Source organism: Serinus canaria, chromosome 17, assembly GCF_022539315.1.
Source record: "Serinus canaria isolate serCan28SL12 chromosome 17, serCan2020, whole genome shotgun sequence".
NCBI classification, from domain to species: Eukaryota; Metazoa; Chordata; class Aves; order Passeriformes; family Fringillidae; genus Serinus; species Serinus canaria.
The window spans coordinates 4,378,834-4,404,056 of NC_066330.1; the positions used below are offsets into that span (position 1 = coordinate 4,378,834).

The 25,223-nt window shown below is 48.3% G+C and overlaps 1 protein-coding gene across 2 annotated transcripts in view; it reads left to right on the forward strand.

Annotated features, from left to right (window-relative positions):
* The window catches only part of RAPGEF1 (Rap guanine nucleotide exchange factor 1), an 84,144-nt gene that overhangs the window by 51,264 nt on the left and 7,657 nt on the right, over nucleotides 1-25,223 (forward strand). Inside the window, exons 10-15 of one of the 2 annotated variants that reach the window (XM_030232359.2) lie at nucleotides 2,683-2,885; nucleotides 16,344-16,436; nucleotides 18,053-18,141; nucleotides 19,384-19,495; nucleotides 21,097-21,172; nucleotides 24,174-24,258. In XM_030232359.2, the coding sequence (XP_030088219.1) occupies nucleotides 2,683-2,885; nucleotides 16,344-16,436; nucleotides 18,053-18,141; nucleotides 19,384-19,495; nucleotides 21,097-21,172; nucleotides 24,174-24,258 (658 nt within the window). The remainder of the gene's footprint in view (nucleotides 1-2,682; nucleotides 2,886-16,343; nucleotides 16,437-18,052; nucleotides 18,142-19,383; nucleotides 19,496-21,096; nucleotides 21,173-24,173; nucleotides 24,259-25,223) is intronic. The other variant, XM_030232360.2, reaches the window with a different exon arrangement.

Genomic DNA, 25,223 nt, shown 5'->3' on the forward strand with positions numbered 1-25,223 from the left:
TTTAAATTTCTGCCTTGTTAAAAACCACAGTGGAGAGGGGGAGAGGAGACCCTTTGCAATCAGGTGTCATGGGAGTGCTCTCGCTCTCTTACTGTCCTGTTCAAGATTGGCAGGATTTTAATGATGCCTATTTTGATTTGCACTCTGCAGTGCCAGGTTTGTATTTCACCATCCCAACTGTTTTTCACTTTGCCTAAAAACAAAGATGACAAAGTAGAGGCAGAGACATGCTCACCTGCCCAGGACTAGTTGTAACAAGCCAGGCAGGGGAGCTGCCATGACAATGGGAGGCATTAGTCCCATAAAGAGCTGAGATAAAAGAGCTCTTCATTATTCCCTTGCAGATTGAGTTAAGGCAGATTGAGCATTCAGGCTCACTGCCCTGAGTTGCAGTGATTTGATTTTACACAAGTGTCTGATGTGATGCCCTTTTCACCAGCCCTTCTGAGCTGTGGTGCCATTGCAGAGTTTGGTGCTGCTCCAGGAGCTCACAGCTATGCATCCCCAGTGGTGCCTGCAGAGCTGGGTGTTCTGTGGAGCTCTGCTTTTGTAGGTGACTCAACACCAAGGGTTGATCTGGATTCAGCAGTGTCTGCTGCATCATGCCAGCCCTGCCAGCCCTGCCAGCCCTGCCTTCTTGGCTTTTGTCCTGCTCAGTTGATGAGCTCTCAAAATGTGATCTTTCCCTCGAGCTCTTGTCCTCTGCACTTCCACAAGGACTCCTGATCCTTAGTTCAGTTTTGCTGCTAGAGAAATATCTTTCATAAGCCTCCTTTAGATCTTCTCCCCTGAAGCTGTTGTATGATACCAGGGCATTTTCCAGGGCACAGGAGCACCTCAGCCAACTGAATCACTGATAGCTGAAAAGAGTATTTTAGCAATTCTGTATTTTCTGTACCATCACCAGGACTCCAAATAAGACAGTAGCTCCAGAACATGCTGCTTTTCACTGTGAGGTGGTGCTGGGAAGGAGCAGGGAGTCTGAGGGAGCCAGAGGAGCAAGGCTCAGGTGGCAGGGAGAGCTGGAGGTCAGAAGTGCAGCAGCTTTGGCAGAGCTGTGCAGGACTGGCTGTACTGCAGGACATGAGCAGGTTGTGCACTGGCAGGACTGTGGGGTCACAGGATGGGACAGCAGGTGTTACCGGTCAGGATTGAAATCAGCTCCATTTCCTGTGCTCCCATTGCTCCAACCTGGGGTTTTTTCAGTATTTCTTTTTTTCTTTATTCTATTTTTTGGAAGAGGGTTATAATTCTTTTTGGGAAGGGCAGCTGTGTTAGCTCCATTTCTAAATGGAGTTTAAAATATTAGAGGAAATCTGAAAAAAGGTGCCCAAGACAGGTGCAAAGCAACTCCTTCCTGCTGACACATTTGCAGGGCTGTATCCTGTTTAAAGGTCTGCCTTGGCAGGTGAACAGAGGACTTTGCCTTGCAGCCAGTGTGGGAACCAGCTTCATGATGTGCAATCCTGCATTGTGCTCATTGTATTTATAGCTTTCACTGAAGTCATCCACTCCTTTCAGCTGTACAGCTGAAATGCCAGCAGAAGATGAAAAATTGCCACCAAACGACCAGATTTACAAAAAGTCACAACTGCTTGTTTCTCAGGAGGAAGGGAGGGATGATCACAGTGCCTTGTGCATGACAGCATGTTTACAAGAAGGCCTGGATTAGTCCTTCCCATGACACTTAAATACATCTATTTCTCCTGCTCTCAGGTGTACAGAAAGGGTTTTTTTCTTTGTTTTACATTATTCAGTACATTCCTGATCCTTAATAATGGGGGTGGGTTTGTAGTAGTCTTTCTATGGCACTGAATGTCATCCTCCCCCTGCAACACTAAAATATTGCAGCAGTAACTAATGCTCTGTCAAAGCTGCCTAGGCTCACCTGTGTGGGGTTTTTTATAGATTTTGGAAGGAATATTGAACAATTGGAAAGGTCCTCTAGACATGGTGTGATCCTGTTTAGCATTTCTATTGAGCCACATCTCACAAAAGCTTGTGAATCAGTTGAATTTGAAAATTGGACATGGTAAGTTGGTTTAAAAAGGGATGGGAGCAAAGGGTGTTGGATTTGAGCTGAGGAGGTGGGAACACGTGGTCAGTGGCACTTTTAGAAGTGTTTTGTAAGTATTTTGTACCAGGATTGGCAGTGGCATTTCAAGAGCTGAGGGAGAGGCACAGGCAGTCTCACAGGTAGGTGTTCTCTGATAACAGTTTTATCAGCTTGCTAGAATGGAGAAACACTGTGTGCCTCCTGGTTCTAGAAATCTTGCTGACTGCAGACATGACACTGTAGGCACAAGAATTATTACAGATTTATTGTCAGGGTTGCATTGTTACACTCCCAAACAGCAGACTGACACTATGCTGGGTTTTTTTGGTGACTTTGGACACGAGCTGTTGAGGAATATTCCCAGCATTGCCATGGATTATGTGAGGATTTGGGCTAAGCATCAGTGAATGACACTCCTGAAGTTGCTGTTGGAGACCTCAGTGGTGCCAGAGCTGTGTTTGTGACTGGCATGGTGTTTGCTGTGTGCTGGCTGGCAGGATGGAGGGCTGGATTTGCAAGGTGCATGGCAGCTGTGGGTGCCCTTCTGAGGACAGGCAGGTGCCTGCTGACCCTCAGCTGGGGTTTGCAGAGCAGGACAGTGAGTGCCACCTCTCTTTGCCTTGCAGTGATGGCCTACATGCAGTTTGTGGAAGACTACTCAGAGCCACAGCCCTCCATGTTCTACCAGACCCCTCAGAACGAGCACATCTACCAGAAGAAGAACAAGTACCTCAGGGAAGTCTATGGCATCAATGACTCCTTCATCAGCTTAGACTCCTCTCAAGATCTGCCACCTCCTCCTGCTCTCCCACCCAAGCAGAGGCAGCTGGTGAGTGACACCTCAGGGACACCTGGCAGGGCCACCAGGACCAGCTCTGCTCTTCCTGCTCCTGGTTCTGACAGGCAGAGGTGGTGGGAGGATGTCTCACTGGTGTTACCACATCGTGCTCCTTGGCAGCTTGTGAACATGCTTGGAGGCATTTTGCATTATGTGAATTTTTGCTGCTTTCCAACCCCACGTTCAGACCGTTCCCTATAAGCTTTGAAAGTCCTAAAACGCCCTAAAAATGAAATGTTTGTCTTGCACATGGCAGGGCTGAATCTGTGCCAGGCTTGGAAGATTTTGACACACTGAGCAGCACTGTTTTCAAGAGATTGCTGCACTGTTGTTCCCACTGCTATGTTGAAGCTGTTGTCAGAGATGCCACCAATAATAATTGTTTGAACAGAAAAACTGCTGTTCTGTTACTGTGCCCAGACCTTTGGTGTAGCCACTGCTTCCCTCTGCAGGTTTCCTTCACCTTAGTCCCCTTGTGTGAGGCAGGATTTTACCTGTTTCTCAGTGTTCTGCTGGCCCCCCAGGCTGTTTCCACATCCACATCCACATGTGTGTGGGTGGTGGGTTTAACAGCCCAGAAAGGCCAATTTTCCATGTGGGGGATGAAATCCTGACCTCACTGATGGCAGCAGCAGTTTTGTTTCCGACCTCATTGGAGAGTGGGATTTTGTCCCATTTCCTTTTAAGGGTTTTCCTTTCATTTCTTTTCTCTTTCTTTTTTTTTCCCCAACTCCAACTTAAGGTATTTTGTTTATATTAATTATCTTATTTGTTCTGTTTAAAAAAAAATATTTTGTTCTGATGGAGCTTACTTAAATTGGTTATGGCATTAACAAAATGGGAGGAAATGTGGGAACAGAGCCATGATCTTACCACTGTGAGGGTGACTCTTGCAATATTTCTTCATGTTGAATATGCTAAAGTTTGACTGTCCCAGAGTGTGACTTTTTCATTCTAATTTTGGGATTTGCATAACTACATTCCTGTGATGCAAGGAGAGTCCTAAAAAGATAAAGTGACATTTTTATTATTATTATTATTATTAATTCTTGGTGGGGACAAGACTTTAAATGCTGGCATCCCATTTGCTTTGCAGGGATACTAAAGAGTCTACAGGACTCATCTCTGGAGGATCAGGCAGTTCTCCAGGGTCTGTGGTCCCCTTGCACTGTCACTTGTACCTTGCAGTCCCTTGCCTGCCTTCCCCTCCTGGAGGTGGCTGCACTTCAGGGATGTTTCTGGAGGTGACTTGGGCTGCACAGTCATGGTCAGAGTTTGCAAAGCACAGATCTGCTGCAGCCATTGTGCAGGAGGGAAATTCTGCTCCTGTCCTGAATCTGATGGCTGAAGCAAAGCATTTCTTTGCTTCCCTTTAATCATTTTCTGGACAGCCAGGATGTCACTGCTCTGCCTGCTGGCCATTCCTGTCATTTTACCAGCTGATACCATCAAGGTGTTGCTTGCAGTTCCCCTGAAGCAAAGGTTTCTTCAAGTGCAGCCTCCCACCCTTCATCCCTCCATTGGGAAAGAGGTGCAAGCAGGTGATGGCTTATTCAGCAGTCCCTGTAAAAGGCACCAGACTCTTGTTCCTCTGCTCCTGCTGCCCTGGGAGGTTTGGATTTGGCTGATCAAATGGGCATCAGCTGCTCTAGCAGCAGCAAGTTTTGCTGGGTGGACTCCTCTGTAATATAATAATGAGGAAGTCCTTTCTTGTCAGCTTCAGATCTTAATCAAAAATAAGATTGAGTGTTTACATTGTATGTTTTATTCAACAAGTCTGAGAAAGCCTGACTATACCTTATCCTCTCTCAGTCTCCTTACCATAGGGAAATTCAGGAGAAATTCCTTGCCAGGATTGGTCACTTACAGTGTCATAGCTGCCTCCTGTGCAAATGATTATTATTTTGGACTGGACAGAGAAATGGCAGGATGTCACTGTCACCCAGTCTCACAGCAGAACCAGTGAGGATCCATAGCTGACACTGAGAGGCCAAATTCCCAACCTGCAGGTTGCCAGAAAAAAAGCCAGTAATGTGCAAGAATTGTGTGCTTAGAGGCAGTTCCTCCTCTGGGTGTCTGCAAGGGGACAGAAGGGCAGTGAGGAGCAGCTTGTCTGTGCCAGCAGCAGCTGTGCAGGGTGAGCAGGGAGGGGGAGGCAGGAGTTCACCTTTTAAGGGATTTGTGAAACAAAGAAGATTTAAATTGTGATTTTTGTCGTGCCTCTTGAGCTCAAGAAAGGCATATTGGTGTGTCTGGCTCTGATGAGCTCTATGAATAGCTGTTTGTTTAGCCAGCCATTATATGCATTATTTTACAGTTAGCATTTCTTGCCCTTTATTCATCGCTTTTTCTGTGCTCTCTTTCTCTGTGTCTTGTGTCTCCTGCTTTCTCCCCCTTCCTCAGCAGGCCTCCTATGCTGCCTCTTCTTTCTCCTCTGTCTCCTACTGTGTCCAGCAGCCTAAAGTGCCCTTCAGCCCCGAGGACTGCGGTGCCACTCAGGGCCTCACTATGTCAGTCTCTAACTCCTTTCTGAGCCGGCACAGCTCCTTTCCTGTGCACTCGGTGAGTTCTGCAACACGGGGGTGTTCTCTGACTGCTGATCCCTGCTCTGCCAGTTCTCTGCTCCCCCTCTCAGGGGAACGTGGAGGTTCCTTTGGGGGCTTTGGAACTCTTGGAGTCACCAGCCAGGTGGGAGAAACGGGGGTGTAACTCTCACCAGGTGTAACTCACTCTCACCTGGTGTAACTCACTCTCACCAGGTGTAACTCACTCTCACCAGGTGTAACTCACTCTCACCGGGTGTAACTCACTCTCACCGGGTGTAACTCTCACTGGGTGTAACTCTCACCAGGTGTAACTCACTCTCACCAGGTGTAACTCACTTTCACCAGGTGTAACTCACTCTCACCAGGTGTAACTCACTTTCACCAGGTGTAACTCACTCTCACCAGGTGTAACTTACTCTCACCGGGTGTAACTCTCACCAGGTGTAACTCACTCTCACCGGGTGTAACTCTCACCGGGTGTAACTCACTCTCACCAGGTGTAACTCTCACCTGGTGTAACTCACTCTCACCAGGTGTAACTCTCACCAAATGAAGCCAGGGGAGGTGTAGCTTTCTTTCCATGTTGACATTTGTGGCAGGGGACTGAGGAAGGAGAGCTGGCCTGTGTGCCCAGGCACACTCCTGTGACCTCTGTGTGCCCCAGGCTGCACGCTGGAGCTGCAAAGTCTTTTTGTCCCATTGCATAATGCCAGTGATGTGGATGAGTCAATTAGAGGCTGCTGTGTGAGCCTGGCCTTGGGAGAAATAATGACATGCTGTCCCCAAAATCCATGGATTTAGTCAGAGATGTGGAATGGGGGCTGCAGCTCCTTAAATTGCTTTTTCTCTAGAAAACAGCCTCTGCTAGATCTTCCATCTCATTTTTGCCTGTCTGCTTCCCTTCACATCTCCATGGTCCCAGACCAGCTCAGTTTGCTTGTATGATTTGCTGATGGATGAGCAGGGTTTTCTCTCCTACAGCACTTGTGAGCAGCCTGAAGAGAAAATGGCAGGAGGAGCTGAAAATCATTTAAATCAAAATAGTATTAGAGCACTGCTTAAATCTCTGATCAGCTGCTTAAATTAAATGGTACTAATAACAAAGTGTTAATATAATGAAATTAAACTCAACCATGGGATTCTACCAGCTCATCAGTGTGGGGCTCATTTTCATGTAGAACTGTGTGGTTATGCTCTGATTGCCATGTGATGACAACTGAGAATACACTATTTTTTGACAGTGACCTGGGTGTTTAGTAAATTAGGCTTCTTCTGGAGAAGAAATTATCAGACAAGACTTGAGAAGATTCCGAAGTGTTCAATTAGTTTAATATTAAATGTTTGAAAACAGTATCCTCCCACTGTGCCACTGCTGTCTTCCCATTTCAGCACTTACTCATTCTTTAAAAATTAGTGATAATCACTGGTCCAAAGAAGAAGAAAGTATTCAAGTGCTTTACAAGTAGAGCTACTTCACAAGCCATGAATGAAGGCTTTTGGCTTCCACTTGAGTGAGAGAGAGCAGTATCACAGCTTTGCTGCACAGATGAAAAGGCTGAGGGGTGGCAAGGTTAGTGTTCGCATAAATTTGTGGTAAACAGTTCTAAAATTTGAAGTAAAAGTCCTGAATTGTACAGTTCTCTTACTTGGTAGTGGTCCTTGCTAGCAAAACATGGAACTGTAGGACTAGATAAAAGTGCTTGACTATTTTTGATTTAATTGAGAGGCTATAAATATGATTCTGTAATGTTCTAAAAATATGTGGGTACTTTGATTTAAAAAAGTGTCCTGGTTGGATTAAATGGTTACTACCTATTAAATTGCTCTGACCCATTCTCATCTTACTTTGGACTACATTACTGTGAATATATTATTTTAAGAAATGTTAAAACTTCATTAAAAAATCCTTACTCATTTTTGCAAGGATGAGGGATAAAATAAATGGCTGGAGCATGAGGAACAATGAGAACAGTGAGACAGGGCACTGTCAAATGAAATAAGCTGAATTAAAAATGGTGATTTTTCCATTAGTACCTTTAAATTAGGATAATTTCATAGTTTCTCATTATCTGGTCTATTTTTTCACAGCCAAAAATGAGATTTTCACTATGAAAGTGTCTCTTTGAGCTGCAGAATACCAATGTCCTTACATACATCATAGCTGACCCATAACCACAGTTTATCCTGTTTCCCCCATCCCTAATAAGACAGAGATGTGAAACAGCTGTGGGGCTTTGGATCCCTCCCAGGGTGACACCCACCCTCCATCAGCCCTGCAAGGAGCAGAGCCTCTCCTGCAATCTGCCCTGGGAGGTTTCACTCAGGGGATGCCACCAGGAGCACTTCAGCATGTTGCTCTGCTCCTCATATCCTCTTGTCTTCATTTCTCCTCTCTCTCTAGAGAAAGGGCACTCAGCTGAGCACTGGTGAAAAATAAACCTGGCAAAAATCAGCATTAGCTGCCCCCAGCCCCAGTGAGGGACTCAGTGCCAGGGAGAGCACACCTTTCAGACCCTGCCAGCTGAGCACTTGGCCTCTTGTGTACCCAGGTAGCAGCAGTGGCTATCAGATCTCCTAAAATTCTGTGTCTCCTGCATAAATTGTTATTCATTCTGCACAGGAAGCAAAAACCTCTTTGGATCAATCCCAGGAAGTCTGAGCTGCTCAACCTGATGGCTGTCCACTGACCCAGTGTCAGCAAGGCCCTGCAAGGGTAGGCACTTTTCAGAAAGTGCCCTGTGCTTTTTTCCCTTCCCTGGAGACTGGCTAGGGAGGCCACAGGAGTCACTCCCAGGGAGGACATGTCCCTGTCCCCATCTGTTCATGTGCCAGCAGCAGGGAGGCTGAGCCAGCACCACGTTCTGCTTGTTATCCCCTTAGCTCAGTGCTCCAGGTGAAGGATTAGTGCCTTACTCCTGATTTACATGGCTTAACAAGACTGTTTTCAGACAGCAGAAAAGAGGTGAAGTTGTTCAGAGCATCTTTTAATTTTTAATGGATGAATTTTTCTAGAGCCCTGACTCCTTTCTCTCCAGTCAGCACTGCAGGGGCTGTTGCAGCCCAGCTGCCACCACTGCTCTGTCAGCCCACTAATTGTGCTTTTCCCTCCTTTGCAGGAAATTGTGTCAGAGGTAATAGCTTTTACTGGAGAGAGGCAGTTCTTGAGCAACTGGATCAGACCTCATAGGTTTGGCAAGTTGAGCTGTTTTTTATCTGAGTCTGACTCGTGTCTGGCCTCTGTGCCAGCAGGGCTTGTGTTGGTAGTGTGGGCTGGTGTTGTAAGGAACTGCATCATGTTCCCCCTCCCATGGACAGCTGAGCCATTCAATCCCACACTGGGGGGACAGCTGGATTGTACTGTCAAGAATCATTCAAGGGATTCCCACCTCTTTTGGAAGTTCTAAGCAGTGGGAAAGGAGGTTTGCAACCAGAAGGCATGGTGCTTGGTTATGGTTGGCAGTAGTGTCTCTCCAGCTGATCACCTCCCTCCCTTCCTGAGAGCACAGAGCTGCTGTCCCTTGGTTTATTCAGATCTTGAAATCTTGGTACTTCCTGGCAGCTGGAGAACTCTGCACTGCTAGAGGAAAGATCCAGTGATGAGCTCCACTCTGCCCATCCACAGGTTTGCCACCCTTGGTGGCTGCAGAAACTCCTGTGGAAGCTTTTCCTCACTGAAACAAGGAGCACTTGGATCTCCAAGGCATGTACATGCCATTAGTGGGAATTTGGCTGCATCCTTCACTGTGGAGAAATAAGTTGCCTTTCTCAAAATGTTGGGTTTTTTCTTATGTTTTCTTTTTAATTAAGGAACATTTCCAGTAATTTACCATTAACCAGTTGGCTGTCAGATTCCAGCAGAAGGCGCAAGTGATTTCCTTATGAAAGCTCCAGTTCAGCACTTCTGTTCTCCTTGTTCTCACCATTCTTGAGCAAACTGAGCAAGTGCACAGAAAATTCACAGCAACTGTTCTTCTTTCTTGTGTGTGTGCTAACGTATGTTCAGGAAAAGGGGGGTCAGAGAAGTGATTCAAGGCGTGCATGACACAGCCATGTGCTTCCCACGTTTTCCCTGCCTGGTTCCCATTCCTGGAGCTCACTCCCAGCCTGCAGCACACACCAGGCTCTGCCTCAACAGAGACCCAGCTCTTTTCATTCACATGGTGAGAGCCTCAGTCAGACCATGGCTGGGAGGTCATAACCTGTTTGCTGGTTTCTGTCCTGATGTTTTGGCTCCTTAATTTGGAGTAGAGGGAAGGGGGATTGAAAAGATTTGCATCCCTTTAACCAGCTGCTCTGACTTAGGTATTGTTTTGCCTTTCCTGTTTAGCATTCCTTCTGTGTTTGTGTTCATTTCCACTGCCTGTGGCAGGCTTGGACACTGGTATTAATAGTGCTGTTGCCTGCTGGCATCACTGGATCCTCTGGGGTGGTGGAAACCACTTCCTCTGGGGGTTTACACATTTTCCTTGCAGCTGGAACGCTGCAGGTCTCTGTAGGTCTTTCTGACCAGACCCATGTTGACTTCATAGGCCACACACCCCGTGGTTTTTGTGTGACTGATCTTTTAGAAGTCTTGTCTTGGTCTCCAGACTCTGTGTTTTCCAGATCTGCCATCTTGATCTGGGGGCTTTGTCCACAAGCTAAAGAGTTGATGCTGGAGGTACAACTGAATTGAATTCTGATATTTTCCAAAGAGAGATGCGTGACAGCATGGTTAATAAAGCTTACAAATGTTTTCTTCCCCTGCTGCCCCCTTATTTGTTCTGTTGCCAAGATGTGCAGCAGTCTCTCCTCCACAAGGAAAAGTTGGGATTTGGTGTTTTCTTGTGCAGAAGCCAGGAGACACAAGAAGCCCCATCCATCCCTGTACTGTGCTACCATCAGTTAAAACCAGGGAGGTCAGCTCTGCAGCCAGGTCAGAGGCCTTGCTGAGAAACATTCCAGCCTGAGGAGTTGCTGCCTTTCCTGTGGCAGTGCTTGAAGCCATTCTGTTGGCAGCTTGTGTTTCCAGCCATTCATTGCAGGAGCATTTCCTTCCTCATTAGCAAAAGTACCTGGAAGCCCAGCATTGTGTTATGAGATAGGAAGTCTTTTCAAATAGTTGTCTGTGCAATTATATTCTTAGAGTCTAATGACTTTGCAACACCCAGTATTTTGTGAACATAATTCTGTACTGTTACAATTTGGGCATCCAGTTCTGGCACATTGCCCACATAGTTCCCTTAATAACATTAGCAGGGGAGATCTGAAAGATTGATCCTTTCCTCTGATAGCTTCATGCTTTGGGAGTCTGATGCTCTACCTGATCTGGGAGTGTCTGGCAGGATGGCAGATTAATTTGGCAGAAGTCCATAGGGTAACTGAGAAGGCTGTGCTTAAAAGGTAAAGACTGTGTCTGCTGATGCTGCAGATGCTCTGTCAGCCATATAATTGAATTCAGCTTTGGATTTGGGCTGGAGACTGCTGCAACTTGGAACCACTGACTCTCTGCATATATACCCCTGTCTGCCTGTTAGCTGTGGTCAGCCATGCCTAGTGAGTGTGGAGAAGCATCTCTCCTGAAATAAGAATAGAAAAAAGTGCTTATCTCCTGCCATCTAATCCAAATAAACAGCCAGAATGTCACTGACCTTTGGGGCATCCTGGAACAAGGCTTCTAATGATGGAAAGCTGTTCTGAAATATTCACAGTTGCAAAAAATCAAAGGCAGCAAATTGAAAAGGTTGAAAGATTCTGTCTCTGGGAGACCTGTGTGACACGGTGTGTGGTAAATGTTCAGGGCCAGGCACGTTTGCTTCCTGCTGCTCCCAGGAGATGAGGCTGCTCCCAGCTCAAAGCTGGCTTTGTGCAAGTGGCAGAGAGGTCTTTTTAAAAACCACTGCACTGGTGAGAGGAGAGGGAGCTCTCTCTTCTCCCTGTCTCCGCCGTTTGCTGTCACAGGTCAGAGCTGTTCATGCTGGGAACCCCTCTTCTGGTCCTGTGGTGGGAGCTGGCAGTGTGGCCAGAGTTTGGGTACAGGAGAGCATCCTTTCCCATAGATTCCTGTTGCACCCTGTTTTGTAGCTTTCCCAGAAATCACTTCCCTTAAAGCAAACCATGGAGTAGGAGGTTGTGTCCATGAAGCCATAACCGAGGCCTGACTGACCCTGCAGGAAACCTCTGAGGAGCTGATGGAAACAAGCTCTGATTTGTTTCCAAGATAAACTGTTGCCTCTTGGGGGGAGCACTAAAGGATGGCTCGTTTCCTCATGACAGTTGTGTTGAATGGGCCATCCCCTCCCCAAAAAAGTATTTCTTCTAGAGGATGACAAGGCTTCCAGGAGATGGACAACACCCAGATCCCATGGAAGCCATGGCTGCAATTCCTGGGGCAGCTGCTGGCTGGGCTGGGTCAGGCTGGGGAGCAGCAGGAATGGGTGCCATATGGACATCATCTCCACTGCAGGGTGGGTTTTTTTTCCCTTTGAAAAGTATGCTTCACTCTTGGCTCTTGTCCCAGCACGGCTGCATAGCTGGAATTCCAGAGCTGCTTGCAGGCTCCGGAGGAAGGAGGGGGCTCCCTGGCTCCCTTTCTACAAGATGCAACTTTACAACAAGATTGGAAGTTGAGAGCGGGCTGACTAATTAATGCCAGCACACCAAAGGCTTCTCTGCACTGTTTCCTTTGTTAACAGCATGCTGAGAGCCTGTCTGCATCCTTAAATGATTGTTCACGGATCACATAATGAAGATGAATGCATTTTCATGGGTACCTGGGCCTTAAGCTGGCATTTTCTACATATCTCATGCCAAGAAGTTGTTCTGAAGGTTTATTATGAGACCAGGGAGAGAGAAACATACAGTGATTGTCAATACTGACGTATCTGCATTCAAACTTCTAAAATTCCTCCAATGTTATGTTATATTTAGGTCTAAATTGCCTTCAAATTAGGATTAATGTGTGTGAAACTCCTCGAGGCAGGAGCTGTGCAAATGTTCCTGCCCCAGAAGCAGTAACTCATCCCCCTGAGCTGCTGGTCCAGGCTGCAGGCAGGGAAGCAGAGTCTGCCCTGAGCTAACCCTGCCAGCACCTCACGCAGGGCTTGTCCCAGAGTGACTTGGCTGAGCACAGTCATTTCCTTTCACTCCTGCCCTGCGTGAGCTCCACTGCTGCTTTGCAAAAGCCTGCCTTTTCCTCTGGGTTCAGCAGGTCAGGGACAAAACCCCCTGGACCTCCTGGGTGGAAGATGTCCATCAGCCATAAAGTGAAGGACAGCATGTGCCGCCTGTGTCATGTGGGTGCAGGAAATCCAGCAGTGGGGGAGCTGGCACAGAGCTTTGCTGGAGCTAATTATTTCCTCTGCAGGAGCAAAGGATCTTGTTATCAGCACAGCAGTTTTTTTGAGTGCCTTCTTGAGCTGTTGAGTAGTGGTTTGGGGTCTAGGCTGGGACTTGGGGTGATCATTGGAATATCAGTGCCAGTGAGATCATGAAATACCAGGCAGGCAGAATGAATCTGCTGAGCCAAGGTGATGTCATGAGCCTGGCGTCTTACGAGGGATTTAGTGGTTTGTGCCATGCAAGTGAAAATGAATAAATGTAGAGCATTTATCCAGGCAGAAAGTAAATACAGAGATTAGACTTGTCATTGTTACTGAGGCAGCTCCAAAAGCTGACAGTGTCCCTGGAGCCAGCGCTGCTCATCCGGAAAGAAATGGGCAGGAAGAGAGAGGAGCCTGTCCTAGAGCCTGTCTCCTTTTAGCCACAGGCACATGGTGGGGATTTGCATTTTAATTATTTTTCAGTAGTCTTTTAAGCTCTCTTTCCAAAGCATCCCCCTCCTCTCCTCTGTATTATGGCCTGCAGTTTGTTTTGGGCCCTGAGAATACACCTGGAGCACTGCTGGACTCCACTCAAGGCACAAGGCACTCCAGGATTAAGGTGGTGGAAGGTAAAGCCTAATCACTGACCTTTACATTTCCTTTCCTTTGTAGTGGAAAAGCTTTTTTGACCAAGCTTCTGGCCTGAGGCTGTTATCAGTTCAAATTTTTAAGCCCACATCTTTCCTAGAAACAAAAATACCACTGCTGAGCTGGGTGCTGCTGCTGGGGCTCAGGTGATGGACTAAGCTTTGCTTTTTCTTACCTGCCCAATTCTCCTGAGAAAATGTAGCCTGAATTCTCCAATTCCTGCCTTTGATTCCCTTTCTTTCTGCATCACAGTGGTGTCACTTTTCAGCCTGGTTTGAGCAAGTTTTGTGTCAGTGCTTCTTGAGAGCTCTGTACTGCACTGTCCTGCAGCAGATCCCTCAATGGAGCAGCACCACAACTGTGTTCCAGTCTGGGGTTTTTTGAATGATGTGATTCTTCTTTCAGTCCACTTGACTATGACCAGCTTTGCAAGTTTTAAAATAAACTTCTCTCCAGCAGATTTAGCTTTTTTTTTTTTTTTTAATGGTAGTCAGCTTTGTTTTGGACTTACCCTGATGGCAAATCTTACTAGCACCAGATGTTAAAAGACAGAGGGTTGCTCTTGTTTTTCTTGGCACAATATATTCCCACTGCACCCTGTTTAATATTATCTGAACAGTAATCTGATGATTAGGAGAGATAGTGAAATAAAGCTTTACGCAGATGATCTCTTTTCATTTCCTCAGCTGACTCTTCAAGGCACTGCATTAAAGGATTGGTTTGATAAGGAATTCATCACTCCGGAGGGCAATTACCATTTTTGCTCCCTGTTTTTCACGAATAGGAAGGAGTAGCAGCATAATCTCCTTTATCCTTCAGTGTAACTTTGAAGGCAGTATCCAGCCACTCCTCTCTGGGAGCTGAGTGTTCTGGAACAGACTTGACACAGTAGCTGGTAAATTACAGGGCTGGACCAAAAAGCATCTTAAATTTGGATCCTGTGGAAAATCCCAGAAAAGCAATAAGCACTTGAAGTAGTTTTCTCTGTGTAGATAATTCCAGCATGCTCAGAGTTGTGCTTTCTGTGTGCCTTCACATCCTTCCTCCACTCAGGTGATTTTTCAGGGTCACTGAATTAGCAGTTCTGAGCTATCCAAGTTTTCCCCTGCCTACCTGCAGGTCACACCTTGCTGCTCACTTTCCCTCTGTGAGATGAGCAGCCAGGCTGCTGGTGGTGCAAGAAGAGCCAGGAAAAGCTTGGCTGATGTATCCCAGGTAGCAATTCCTGCTCTAGCATGTGGATGGTGAAATAGTGCTGCCTGTGTTAGAAATGCCTTGTGCTGTCACTGCTATGCTGCTGCCAATCTAATTACTTTTTCTTTTGTCTGTCTCTTTCCTTTCCCCATCTTCCTTGTTTTTTGTGTTGTGTCTCTGCATCCTGCAGTACAAATCTGTGTTTAGGTCCTACTCCCAGGACTTTGTGCCTCACAACCAAGTCTCCATACCTCCTTTCCTCTCTTCTACCTCCTCCTCCTGCTCCACTCCACCTTTTCCGCCCGTCCATCTGTCCCAGAGCCCCGACCTAGCGGTGCCCGCTGCAGCCAGCCAGTCACCCAGCACTGTGGATGTGCCAAACTCCTCTTCTCAGGAGAGCAGCTTTAATGGGAATGCTCCTGTCTGCCTTCCTTCTGAATCCTCTTTCACTGATTCTCTCCAGACGCCTTCGGTGAGACTCTCCACAGAGATGATAACGCACCTTCACACAAGGCTGCCTTTGTTTGTTGGGGTTTTTCTTTCAAAGAAAATGTCTCTTGTATTAATACATGCTAAATTGGGGTCTAGTCTGGTTTCCAAATGTGTGTGGTTTGAAGAGAGGAGATTTCATATAAAAATGGCTAGGAAAAAATGGACAACCTCAGCAGGTTTTAGAAAATGTTACATGTATGTAGGAAACACAAAATGTCAGATGCTGGTGAAGGGGAGAGTTGGCTGTAGCTTCCTGCAATTGTAAGATAAAGCTAAGGGAGGTAAAGGAATGTTTTGTGAGGTTGGTAGTTACTAAATGCAGGCTCCTAACAGCAGTTCACATCCTGCAGTGGCCACCTGCTCCCTCCTGAGTCACTAGGAGCAGTGGGTAGAGTCCAGCTCTGTCTCTCCTGTGCATAAAACCTATTGTTCTCTCCAGGTTCCTGCTCTTCCCAGTTCCCATCAGCCCCAGCTGTGTGCTTGGTGGCAGGCTGTCACACGTTGGTGAAGTGAGGTTAACACTGTTCCCACTCTGCTAGTTTGAGGTCTCAGATCACTTTGCACATCACTGAGCAGGTCTGTCCATTACAGATACTTTTTTGAACACCTCATTTTCAAGACAGTTCCTCTTTCGTCTGCTGCAAAGCTGAGAGTTGATGGGATTAGAGCTGTCAGCGCAGGGCATGCTAGTGCTGCCTCTCTGCCAAGTTTGGAAGAGGGTCAGTGATTACAGAGTAAATGTGCAGCTTTTCACGCTTTGGATGTGACCTTGCTTTGCATCTTCCTTGCACTGGGTCCTTGTTATATCCCAGAAGGCCTCAAGTTTGGTTTATTCTGGCCTGATGGGTCTAGTCCATGCTTGTAGCCTAGTTTGGGGGATACCTTTGATGCCCCTGGGGCTGAGGGCTGGTCTGCACTCAGCAGGACTGCCCTGGGTAGGACAGGAGCTCTGTGTCCAGCTCTGAACATTCTGCTTCCAGCACTTTGAAATCCGCCCGCTGCACCTTGGCACTCTCACCTGGAGCCCACAGCTCTTGCAAAGCAGTGCCTGCTGCTGCCCAGAGCCTTCAGGACAGTCCTCCAGAGCCAGAAATAATGATCCCCAGGATGGTGCAGCCTCAGTGGCCACTGTTGGCCACAGAGACAGAGAACAGCTCCGAGGGAGGTGACAGCAGCTGCTGAGGGCAGTTCTGCTCCCAGGTTCTCTCTGCTGTGAAGTGCTGGTGGGGGGCACCATCACGTATTTCCTTTCATCCTGTCTCCCTCAGAGTGAAAACGCCAGTGAGGAGGCTGGTGAGGGTGAATATGTCAATCTGTATTCCTCTGGCCAGAGCAACGGGGAACTCCCAGGCTCTGAAGGAGTAAGTAACAGCCCGGAGAGGCTGCCCGGGAGGGGCTGCCTGGTGCATGCCGACTTCACGGGGCTCCCGCGCTTGGCACCGGCCTCCTCTGCACACCCTGTCCCTCTGCTGCCCCAGCTCCCCGGCCATCCCTCTGCTTGCCCACTCCTGGTTGTAGGTTTGGGGGCCCTCTTGGTGCAGGTGCAGAGCAGGAGCTGCCTTTGGGGTCACGCTGAGCCCTGGCAGGAGTCAGGGATGGCTCCTCCTGCCGCGCTGTTTCCTTTGCGCTTCGCTGGCTGTTTGGAGCTGCTTGCGTGAAGTTCCCTTGCAGAGAGAGAGCTGCACCCTGAGCCATCCTGGGGCCACATCTTTTCTTGTAACTGCTTTGCCTTCCCTATTTTAATACAGAAAGCCTTCTGCACTAAATACTTATTTTTTCCATCGCTGTTTGGTTGCAAAGTAAATGATTGATTTAGCATTGTGCTCACACACTGTTTCTTCCTTTACCCGAGCCTTGTATCTTAGATATTTCCTAGAGGAGCCAGGGCGTTTTCCATTCCAGGGAGGTCCCATCTTCCTGTTGGGTCATAGGAAACTGGCAGCAGTGCGTGGTGATCCTTTTGCCTGCCCTCCTCTTGGAAGGCACATCTCCTGCAGGATGTCTCCAGGACCTTTATCCATAGTGGTGTTAAATATGTCAAGAGATAGTGCTCCCATCACTTCCCCTCAGGAGACACATCTGGGCAGGCCCATCCTTTTGGGCAGCTCTGAGCAGGTTCTCAACTTTGAAGCAAAGAGTTTTACAGATAGAGTCTGGAAAAATCCTGCAGACACCAAGAAACCCAGGCTCAGCAGGGTGTTTCCATGCTGAGTGGGTAGCATGGACGTGGTTTCAGTCCTGTCTGTTCACTAGGTTGCATTTCCAAGCTTCACTCTGCATGATGTTAAATAATTCTGAACTCTGACACTTTTGGATTAATATTCCCATTTGCTGTTCATGGCTATTTGTCTCCTTAATAAATGGCTAATTTAAAATGCTGTATCTTTGCTCTGAGCTCTCTACCTGCTGTTCCGTGCCGCGGGTTCAGCTGGTTCTGCTTTTTTGCATTAGCCTCATTTGCACAGCCCTGAGTCGTGGAGTGGAAACCTTGCATCATTGCAAAACCTCTTCTGATGGGAGAGGAGGGAGGTAGGGAGCAGTGAGCATCCACCCCCTGAGGCAGGGGGGCTGTGGTCAGGAGGGGAACTGAAACTGGAGAGCTTAGAGCTGATTGTGTCTGTTTGGATTAAAGCAGGAGGCAAAGTGTATTTCAACGGGAAGGGCTGGAGGAAAAATAAAAGGTCATGAGAGGGTTAAAATCCAAGGCAACAGCTGACTTGTGTTGTAACTTTCAGCATCATTTCACAATGTTAAAAGCAAACAGTACTAATTACACTAGTCTCCAGAGATGGTCCCAAATTTCCTGTCTGATTAACTTCTGTGTTTTCCTGGCATTTGGCATTAACTTGCATCAATCTTTAACTGCTCTGTAGGAATTTACAGTAAAGGGCCATTTAGAGGCAGGCAGACTGTAAATGCAAGGCTGGCTGGGCTCAAGGATCCCGTGTAATGATGAAAAACTCCTTTCTCTTGGCAGGAATCTCCCCCTGTCAAAGATGGCCACTCCAAAGACTCGGCTTTGAACAGCAGTGCCATGGGGAAGGAGGGCAAAGATGGTGCTGAAAGGTGAGCCTTGACCCCTGGTGTCCTCCTTCCAGTTCAAAGGGTGCAGAGCCCCAACATCCTCTCTGCCAAACCATCCTTGGGGCTGCCTGGTGAGCCCTAAACCTCCTCCATGTTACCTAAACTTCTAAGCCCACTTTTCTTGCACAGCCAGGACCTGTTGGGATCCTGCTGAACGAGGGGAACCCTGGCAGGATATCCTTGCTGAGCTCAGGGAGCCCATGGGGGTTCATGCAGCCTGTGTTAGCATCCTCAGCCATCTCAGTGGCTCTGCTGTCCCTGACACTGGCTGCTCCCTCCTACTTCCAGGGAAATGTGTGGAAAGAGTCTGTATTGCTTGTTTGGAGTTGTCTTCCAGAGGGAAATTTCTTCTTAACCCTGCTAGTTAGAGGCTGGCTGAGGCCCTGGAGCAGGAGGCTTTATATCCCTCCTAATGCTCTTAGCTGTCATTTGCCTATGTAAATGAAGAGGTGCAAGCTGGAACAGATGGGCTTCAGGAGGAGTGGAGTGAGTGCTTCCCTGCTGCTCGAGATTGCTCTGCAATTGCATTTCTAAAGCAAAAACAGAGAACAGCAGTTGATTTGTGTGTGACAGTCAACTTCCCTCCCCCATTTTCCTGCAGTTGGTTTGAGGGTTTTGATCCCTGCAGTGAAGGAGACAACACAAGAGTGCTCTGCAGAGCTCACTATCTGCCCAAAGTACTGACTGGTGCACAGGATTTGGCCTGGGGAAATCTATGAGCAACATAAGTACTTTGTTTTGGTTTTTTTTTTAGAAATACAGGCACAGAGAGGACATGTCCTGGCAACCTTTAGGGGCAGGAATTCTAGAGGAGCATGTACACCAAAAAAAATGGTCATGATTTTCTGCTCTATTTTCCTGCAGCACAAGAGCCTGTCATCTCCCCTTGTCTGAGCACAAGGGGTCATGAACTGACTGAGATGTGCATGAGGAGAGTGTGCTCAGTCTCTATACACTTGAGGAAGGGCTTAGATTTGTGTGCACTAAAAATTTGGTGGATTAAGGAGACATGGAAGTGTGTACTTATAGTAAAATCCTGTCTGCCAGAAATGCAGACAGACAAGTGTTCACATCCTCAAGGTTTATCTTTCTCTTTTTCAAGAGTTGCACAAAACAACAGAGTTAGAGAGAGACATTTGGGCTTGTTTGCAAAAGATTTACCTCCAGAGACTCTGTGTACTTACTGTCATTTGATGAAGGTTATTTCCCTTTTCTTTGTCACAGGCAGCCACAGTCACCAGATGCTTTGGAGTCATCACAGCTGGAGGAAGAGGTGGATGAGCTGTCCCTTATTGACCACAGTGAAATCATGTCTAGATTAACACTGAAGCAAGAGGTAGGTGCATTCAGGCTTTGTTTTTGTACTCTTTGGTTTACTCTGAGTTGAAATCTGATTCTCTGTGTGCACAAACAAGGCATCAGCTTTTATTAGATAGGAAAAAGTAGGTTGCAGCAGAAGTGGGGTGTGTGTGAAGGCTGCTGTTTGAGATGCTGGTACAGGCAATGAGTGAGGCTTTAACAAAAAGTGAGATGTCTCCCTCAAAACCAGCACATCCTGTGCCCTTTACCCAGCCTGCCCCTTCCCACCTCTTCAGCCTCTGACAGTCTGAAAGGAATCACCTGAGAGCCTGAGCACAATCCATCCAGGGGTGGGGGATGGTGCTGGCCTCTCTCTCTGAGGTTCAGCAGGTGAATGAGCAGGACATGATGTTAGTGATGTGGAAAAGCAGCCAGAGGAGTTGTTCCTGTGTTTGAGAAATAGCTTTGTGTCTGTGTCTAGCCTTGGGTGCACTCCCAGCCAGCTTTGCTCCCTGTGCTCCTGAGCTGCCTGTGACATGCAGCTGGAGGGAACATGCAGGCTTTGAAGCTTGCAGACTGTCAGGGGGCTTGGCTGGAAAACAGAGAGAATGGATCATTTACTGGCACTTCAGGGGTGTTCTTTGGTCAGCTGAGATCTGCAGGAGAGAGTGAGGAGCTTTTACATGTTCTCTAAGTAGTATTTCATGAGTCTAGCCAGAGGGTCACCTGAAAAATTCACATCTTAGAGCTGCTCCATGGCTGTAATGCATGTTTCACTGTTTTGCACGTTGCAATGATAAAGACATTCCTAAGGGAAGCCAGACACAACTCCAGCCTCCTCTGACTGATTGTTTCCTTTAAAAAACATTTAAAAACCAGTGATTTCTGAACATTGGGACTAGCAGATCTGTGTCTTGGTGTCCATTTTCTTTCTTTCCTTTTTGATCTATGTGTTTGAAGCAGTATAGAACTGTCACTGTGAGCTGCTTCCTGCAGTGTGGGAACTGCTGGCTGAGTGGTGGATCAGTTTTGGCATATTTTGAGTTGTGAAATGCAGTAGCTAGAAAAAAAGATGTATTTTAGGGAGTGGTAATGCAGGGGTCAAGCAATTAGCAGGGCTGTTTTCTTCTGCCAGTTACTGGATCATTTCAGGTGACCTCTGGCCAAATGGCTCCAGATTAGGGAATTAACTGGCTGGGTTTTGATGTTCCAGGAGCATGCAAGTTGAATGCATGACCTCCCACCCCAGAGCCACTGTGCTACGTGATCCTGCACTGTGAGACAGTTCACACAATGCTGCTGCCCTGTTAGTGCTCTGCTGGGAGTATTTGGGGCATTTCTGCTCATTCTCCTGTGGGCAGAAGGTTCAGCCTTCCCTGAGCTCCACAACCTGGCCTTAGGGAGTCAGAGACCCTGAGTAAGGATCAGCCCAGCTCCTCATCTGGGACACCAAATGCTCTGTGCAGATTCCAGGATTATCCCAGCACTGAAGTCCATGTCCCCTTGCAGCTTGTGCTGCAAGCAGTGCCAGGAACATTTTGTGTGCTGCCAGTTGTTGCTGAGCTGGAATCACAGCAATGTTAAACCAGGCCTAAGGGAGCTTGGGCCATGCCTAACGTGGCTGTGTTGCCATTGCAGGGGGATGATGGGCCAGATGTCCGTGGTGGATCTGGAGACATTCTCTTGGTGCACGCCACAGAGACCGACAGGAAAGGTAGGTGGGGCAGCAGGGCACAGCTGGGCACAGCCTGGCACAGCTTTGCCTGCCTCTCCTCTGCCCCAGGGCCACAGACAGCTGGGCTGGGGGAGTCTGCAGGGATCCTCTGAGCCTGGGGGGTTGTGTTTATCTCTGGGAGATGGAGGTAAGCTGGATAAGCCCCTGGTAGTTCCATTTAGCAGCAGGGATGGGATTAACTCCTCCCAGCCCTTTCCTGGATCTGGAAGATGAGGCACAGCAGTGACAGGGCTGTGTTGTGTCCCTGTACCTGCTGGCCACTGCCTTCTGTGAGAGCAGGTGTGCCCAGCCTGTTGTGCCTGGGTCTGGTTTCCAGAGGTGCTCCTGTCCTTTGAATTTCAGGGCAGTGGTGATGTAGGAGTTACTGGAATGGTTGTTGCACCAAAGCAGGAGAAAGGGGTGTTGGTTTGGGTTTGATGGAGTACCTGTGGGCACTGGGAGCCTGCCCAGGTGCTGCCCTGCTGACACCCTGTATTTTCAGTTTACTGTGTCACCTCCTGTCCCACTCTGTACCACTTGTGTCCTGGCATCCTCCCAGACCAGTTCAGAGAGGGAATCCACAGTACAAAAGAAGAGATGTGGGGGAGGAGAAAGAACATTAGCAACCCTGAGCTCCAGATTTGTTAAAACCCCTCTTCATCTGTCCAAACCCAGGCCCCACACACATGAAGCAGCTCCTTTCCAAGACCTGTGGCAAAGACAGCCTTTGCAGTGTTTCCAGAGAGTGATTTGAACCTGCCAAACACATTTGTGCTGATGGCCTTAACCAGGATTGATCTCTTTATCTCCTGGGAGGCAAAACACTAACCCTCTGAATCACTCAGTGCTCAGTTTAGAGGTTGATAGTCAAAGGGGAAATATCCTTCATGTACATTTTTAAATGACAGGGGTTTTACTGTAGCATAAGATGTTTGCAATTACTTACCAGCACCATTCAGCTAGCCAGAAAATCCTTCCCCTGACAGCTGTGTTTCCCAGTGTGCATGGGCATAGAATCCAGGCAGAAAGGACCAAAGTTAGGAACACACCAGAGAGGAGGAGGCAGTTAATTGTGCCAAGGCTGGAAATGTATATTAAAAAAAGCAGTCTAAATGAGATGGTGGAAATACCCCTCATAAACATGCTGAAAGTGGGGTAGAGTAACTGCTCAGTTCTCTGGAACAAGCATCACAACAAAAGAATTCCCTACTCTTCCTGCTGGAAGACAGCTGCTTGATAAGGGGGTGAGTGCTGGAGCTCCAGTTCCTGAGCAGGGGCTCTGAGGGCTCTGCAAGCACTGGGGTGAGAGCTGTGGAGAGCTTTTCAGAGCTGGGAGAAGCCAGAGCAGGATTTAATGTGCCCAGTGGTGCAGCTGAGCAGAGCTGGGGCAGGGGACAGTTCCAGTGGCTGAGCTCAGCCTGCCAAGCCAGAGCTGAAAGGAGCACAGAGGAATTTGTGCTATGCTAACCCACTGCTAGGGTGACTGAGAGGGTTAATGAATCAAGCTTACAATGAGAAGAATTCCAGGCTTGTAAATCAATCAGCCAAACGGCACAGAGGGGTAGAGTTAAGAGGCTTTCCTTTAAAGATGAATTTCTTGGCAGCTTCAAGTGCCAGAGCAGACCAGCTGTATTACCTCACGTTGCCTTTTGGGCAGATGGGAACCCAGAATAAATGTAACTCCACGCCCTGTTGCATGATGCTTCTTGTCCATTTGAGTTTTCTGAAAAAGCTAAATGGCATAAGGAATAAAGAGAGACCTGTGGTTCCTCAGGAATAAAATCCCTGGTCAGTTAAGTGCTCACAGCCACACACACTTGCTGTGAGTGCAGGGTTAGAGCTGGACAAGGCCTGGGGCTCACCCCTGGTGTGAGCACCCAGCCTCTTGTCTGTAACCCAGAGGCAGCAGCACTCCCTGATTTCAGAGCAGGAGGAAGGTGAGGTTCCTGCCAAGAGAAACACTGCAGGTAGAGAGGCAGAGCTCTCCCTCTGTGCCCAGCTCCTTCCACCTCCCAGCAGTGCCTGGGTGTTGCAGCACGTGGATATGGGGTGATGCCTGTTCTGGCTGGGACAAGTTCTGCATGTACAGCCCAGCCTGGGCAGGCACAGCAGGAGCTCTTCCTCTCTCAGCCCCTGGTGCAGTGCTCCTGGCAGGGGCAGGGTGCCATCCCCAGCACACCCTGCTGCCCTGCCCCTGCCCTGGACTGCCACTAGTGCCTAATGCTCCCATTTTGGCACTCCTGTCCACAGGGACCAGGCATTGGGACTGCAAGTGCTCTGCAGTCTTGACCTGATATCTGCATTCCTGTTTGCAGTTTGTGCTTTGTCAAGTTCCATCCTCTGTGCCCATGATAATGCCCAGAGCCTTTGCAATTCCAGGCCCTACAGCACCTTGTCCTGCAGGTGAATCAGCACAGGCTTGGTGCACCACATCTCTGTTGGGGCAGCATCAGTTTTTGCAGTGCAATTTGCTTTTCTTTTGGCTGGAAATAATCTTCTATTTACACTGTCCTGGGATGGATTTCCTGGAACTCAGGAAGGGCAGAGGGTCTGCAACACCACAGCGTGTGTTGAAGCACGTGTGTTCCTCCTTGGGAGGGCAGAGTGACCTGCCTGAGCACCAAAGACAGAGCAGGCATCACCTCTTGCCATCAGATCTTCTTTTTAAGCATCCCCAAGGTCTAAACTACTTTTTTCCTTGACACATTATTGATAGTTCCTGTCCCACAAGCAGGTGTTTTTCACTGACCCTTTTATGAGGCACAAGCCCAAGTGCTGCCAGTGGGAGCCAGGGCCAGGCCAGTGGGGACAGGGCAGTGTCACTGCTGCTCTTGTGCCAAAGGGTCCATCTGCTGGTAAGGACCAAGAGCACAGCATTTCTGGGAAGTTCACTCACACCAAAATGTGTCCATGTCCTCCTCTGTACATCTGCATTCAACCTCACAAGAAGCTCCTTTTCTGAAAGCAGGGTTCACTGAGGCTTTCTTGCTTTTTTCCCTAGATCTGGTGCTGTACTGTGAAGCCTTTCTGACCACATACAGGACATTTATTACCCCTGAAGAGCTCATCAAGAAGCTGCAGTACAGATATCCTTTTATGAGAGGCAGCTCACTCGCATCAGGAATCAGAGCTGGATGGTCACTGTGGAGGGAGCTGGTGGCAAGTTTTTTAGTCAGAAGCCTGCTGGCAGCATGGTCAGTGATGTGCTGGCCCTGATGGTGTCCCAGGCAGGAATCCCTTTACCTCCACTCTCTCCAATGGGAATTACTACAGGGCAGGTCCAGTCACAGTGGATATTGGACCTGAGAGTTGTCTCCTGAGGGTCCTGGCAGGGTAGAGGAGCAATTCAGGTTTTCTGTATGTCACTGGGGAACTGCTCTTTTATTTGGGACATCTCATTTGTAGAGTGGGGACCAGAGAACCTTCCACCTTCCAGAGGGGCCATGGGCATTGCCTGTGTGGGCAGGTGTAGTTTAATATTAGAGATGATTAAACCATCAAGGCTTTCTCTCTCTTTTACTGCAACAAACTCAGCCCTGAAGATGCTCTTGGCCTCCCAGTCCTGAGCTGAGCTTGTACCTGGTAACGAGGCAGGGCCCTGATGTGCAGGGGGAGCATTCCTGGCAGAGGATGGACAGGGCCTCTCCCTGAGCACCCTGCTGCCTTTCCTTGCCCTTGGCTCCATTCCCTGCCAGCAGAGCAGGGCAGGCTCTGGCTCTGGTGGCTCTGGTGGCTGTGGTGCTGTGCAGCCACGTCAGAGGGAGCCTGACGTCACCGTGTCCTGCTGCAGCTCGTCAGTGCCATCTGCAGCAGAGCTGCTGCTCTGGGATCAGCAGCCAGGGACACAGCACGGCTCAGCCAGGTGACAATCCTGCCTGGGGTACCCCTGCAGGCCCTGCCAGTGCTGCCTTACTGATAAACTTGTTCTCTGTCCCTTTGTCCACCTGGCAGAAGGTTTTTCAGCCAGTGCTGTCCCCCCTGTCACTGTCCTCCTTGCAGCAGATTGGGCAGGAAGGTGGAGGTGACATCTGAGTCTGTTGAGAGCAGATGT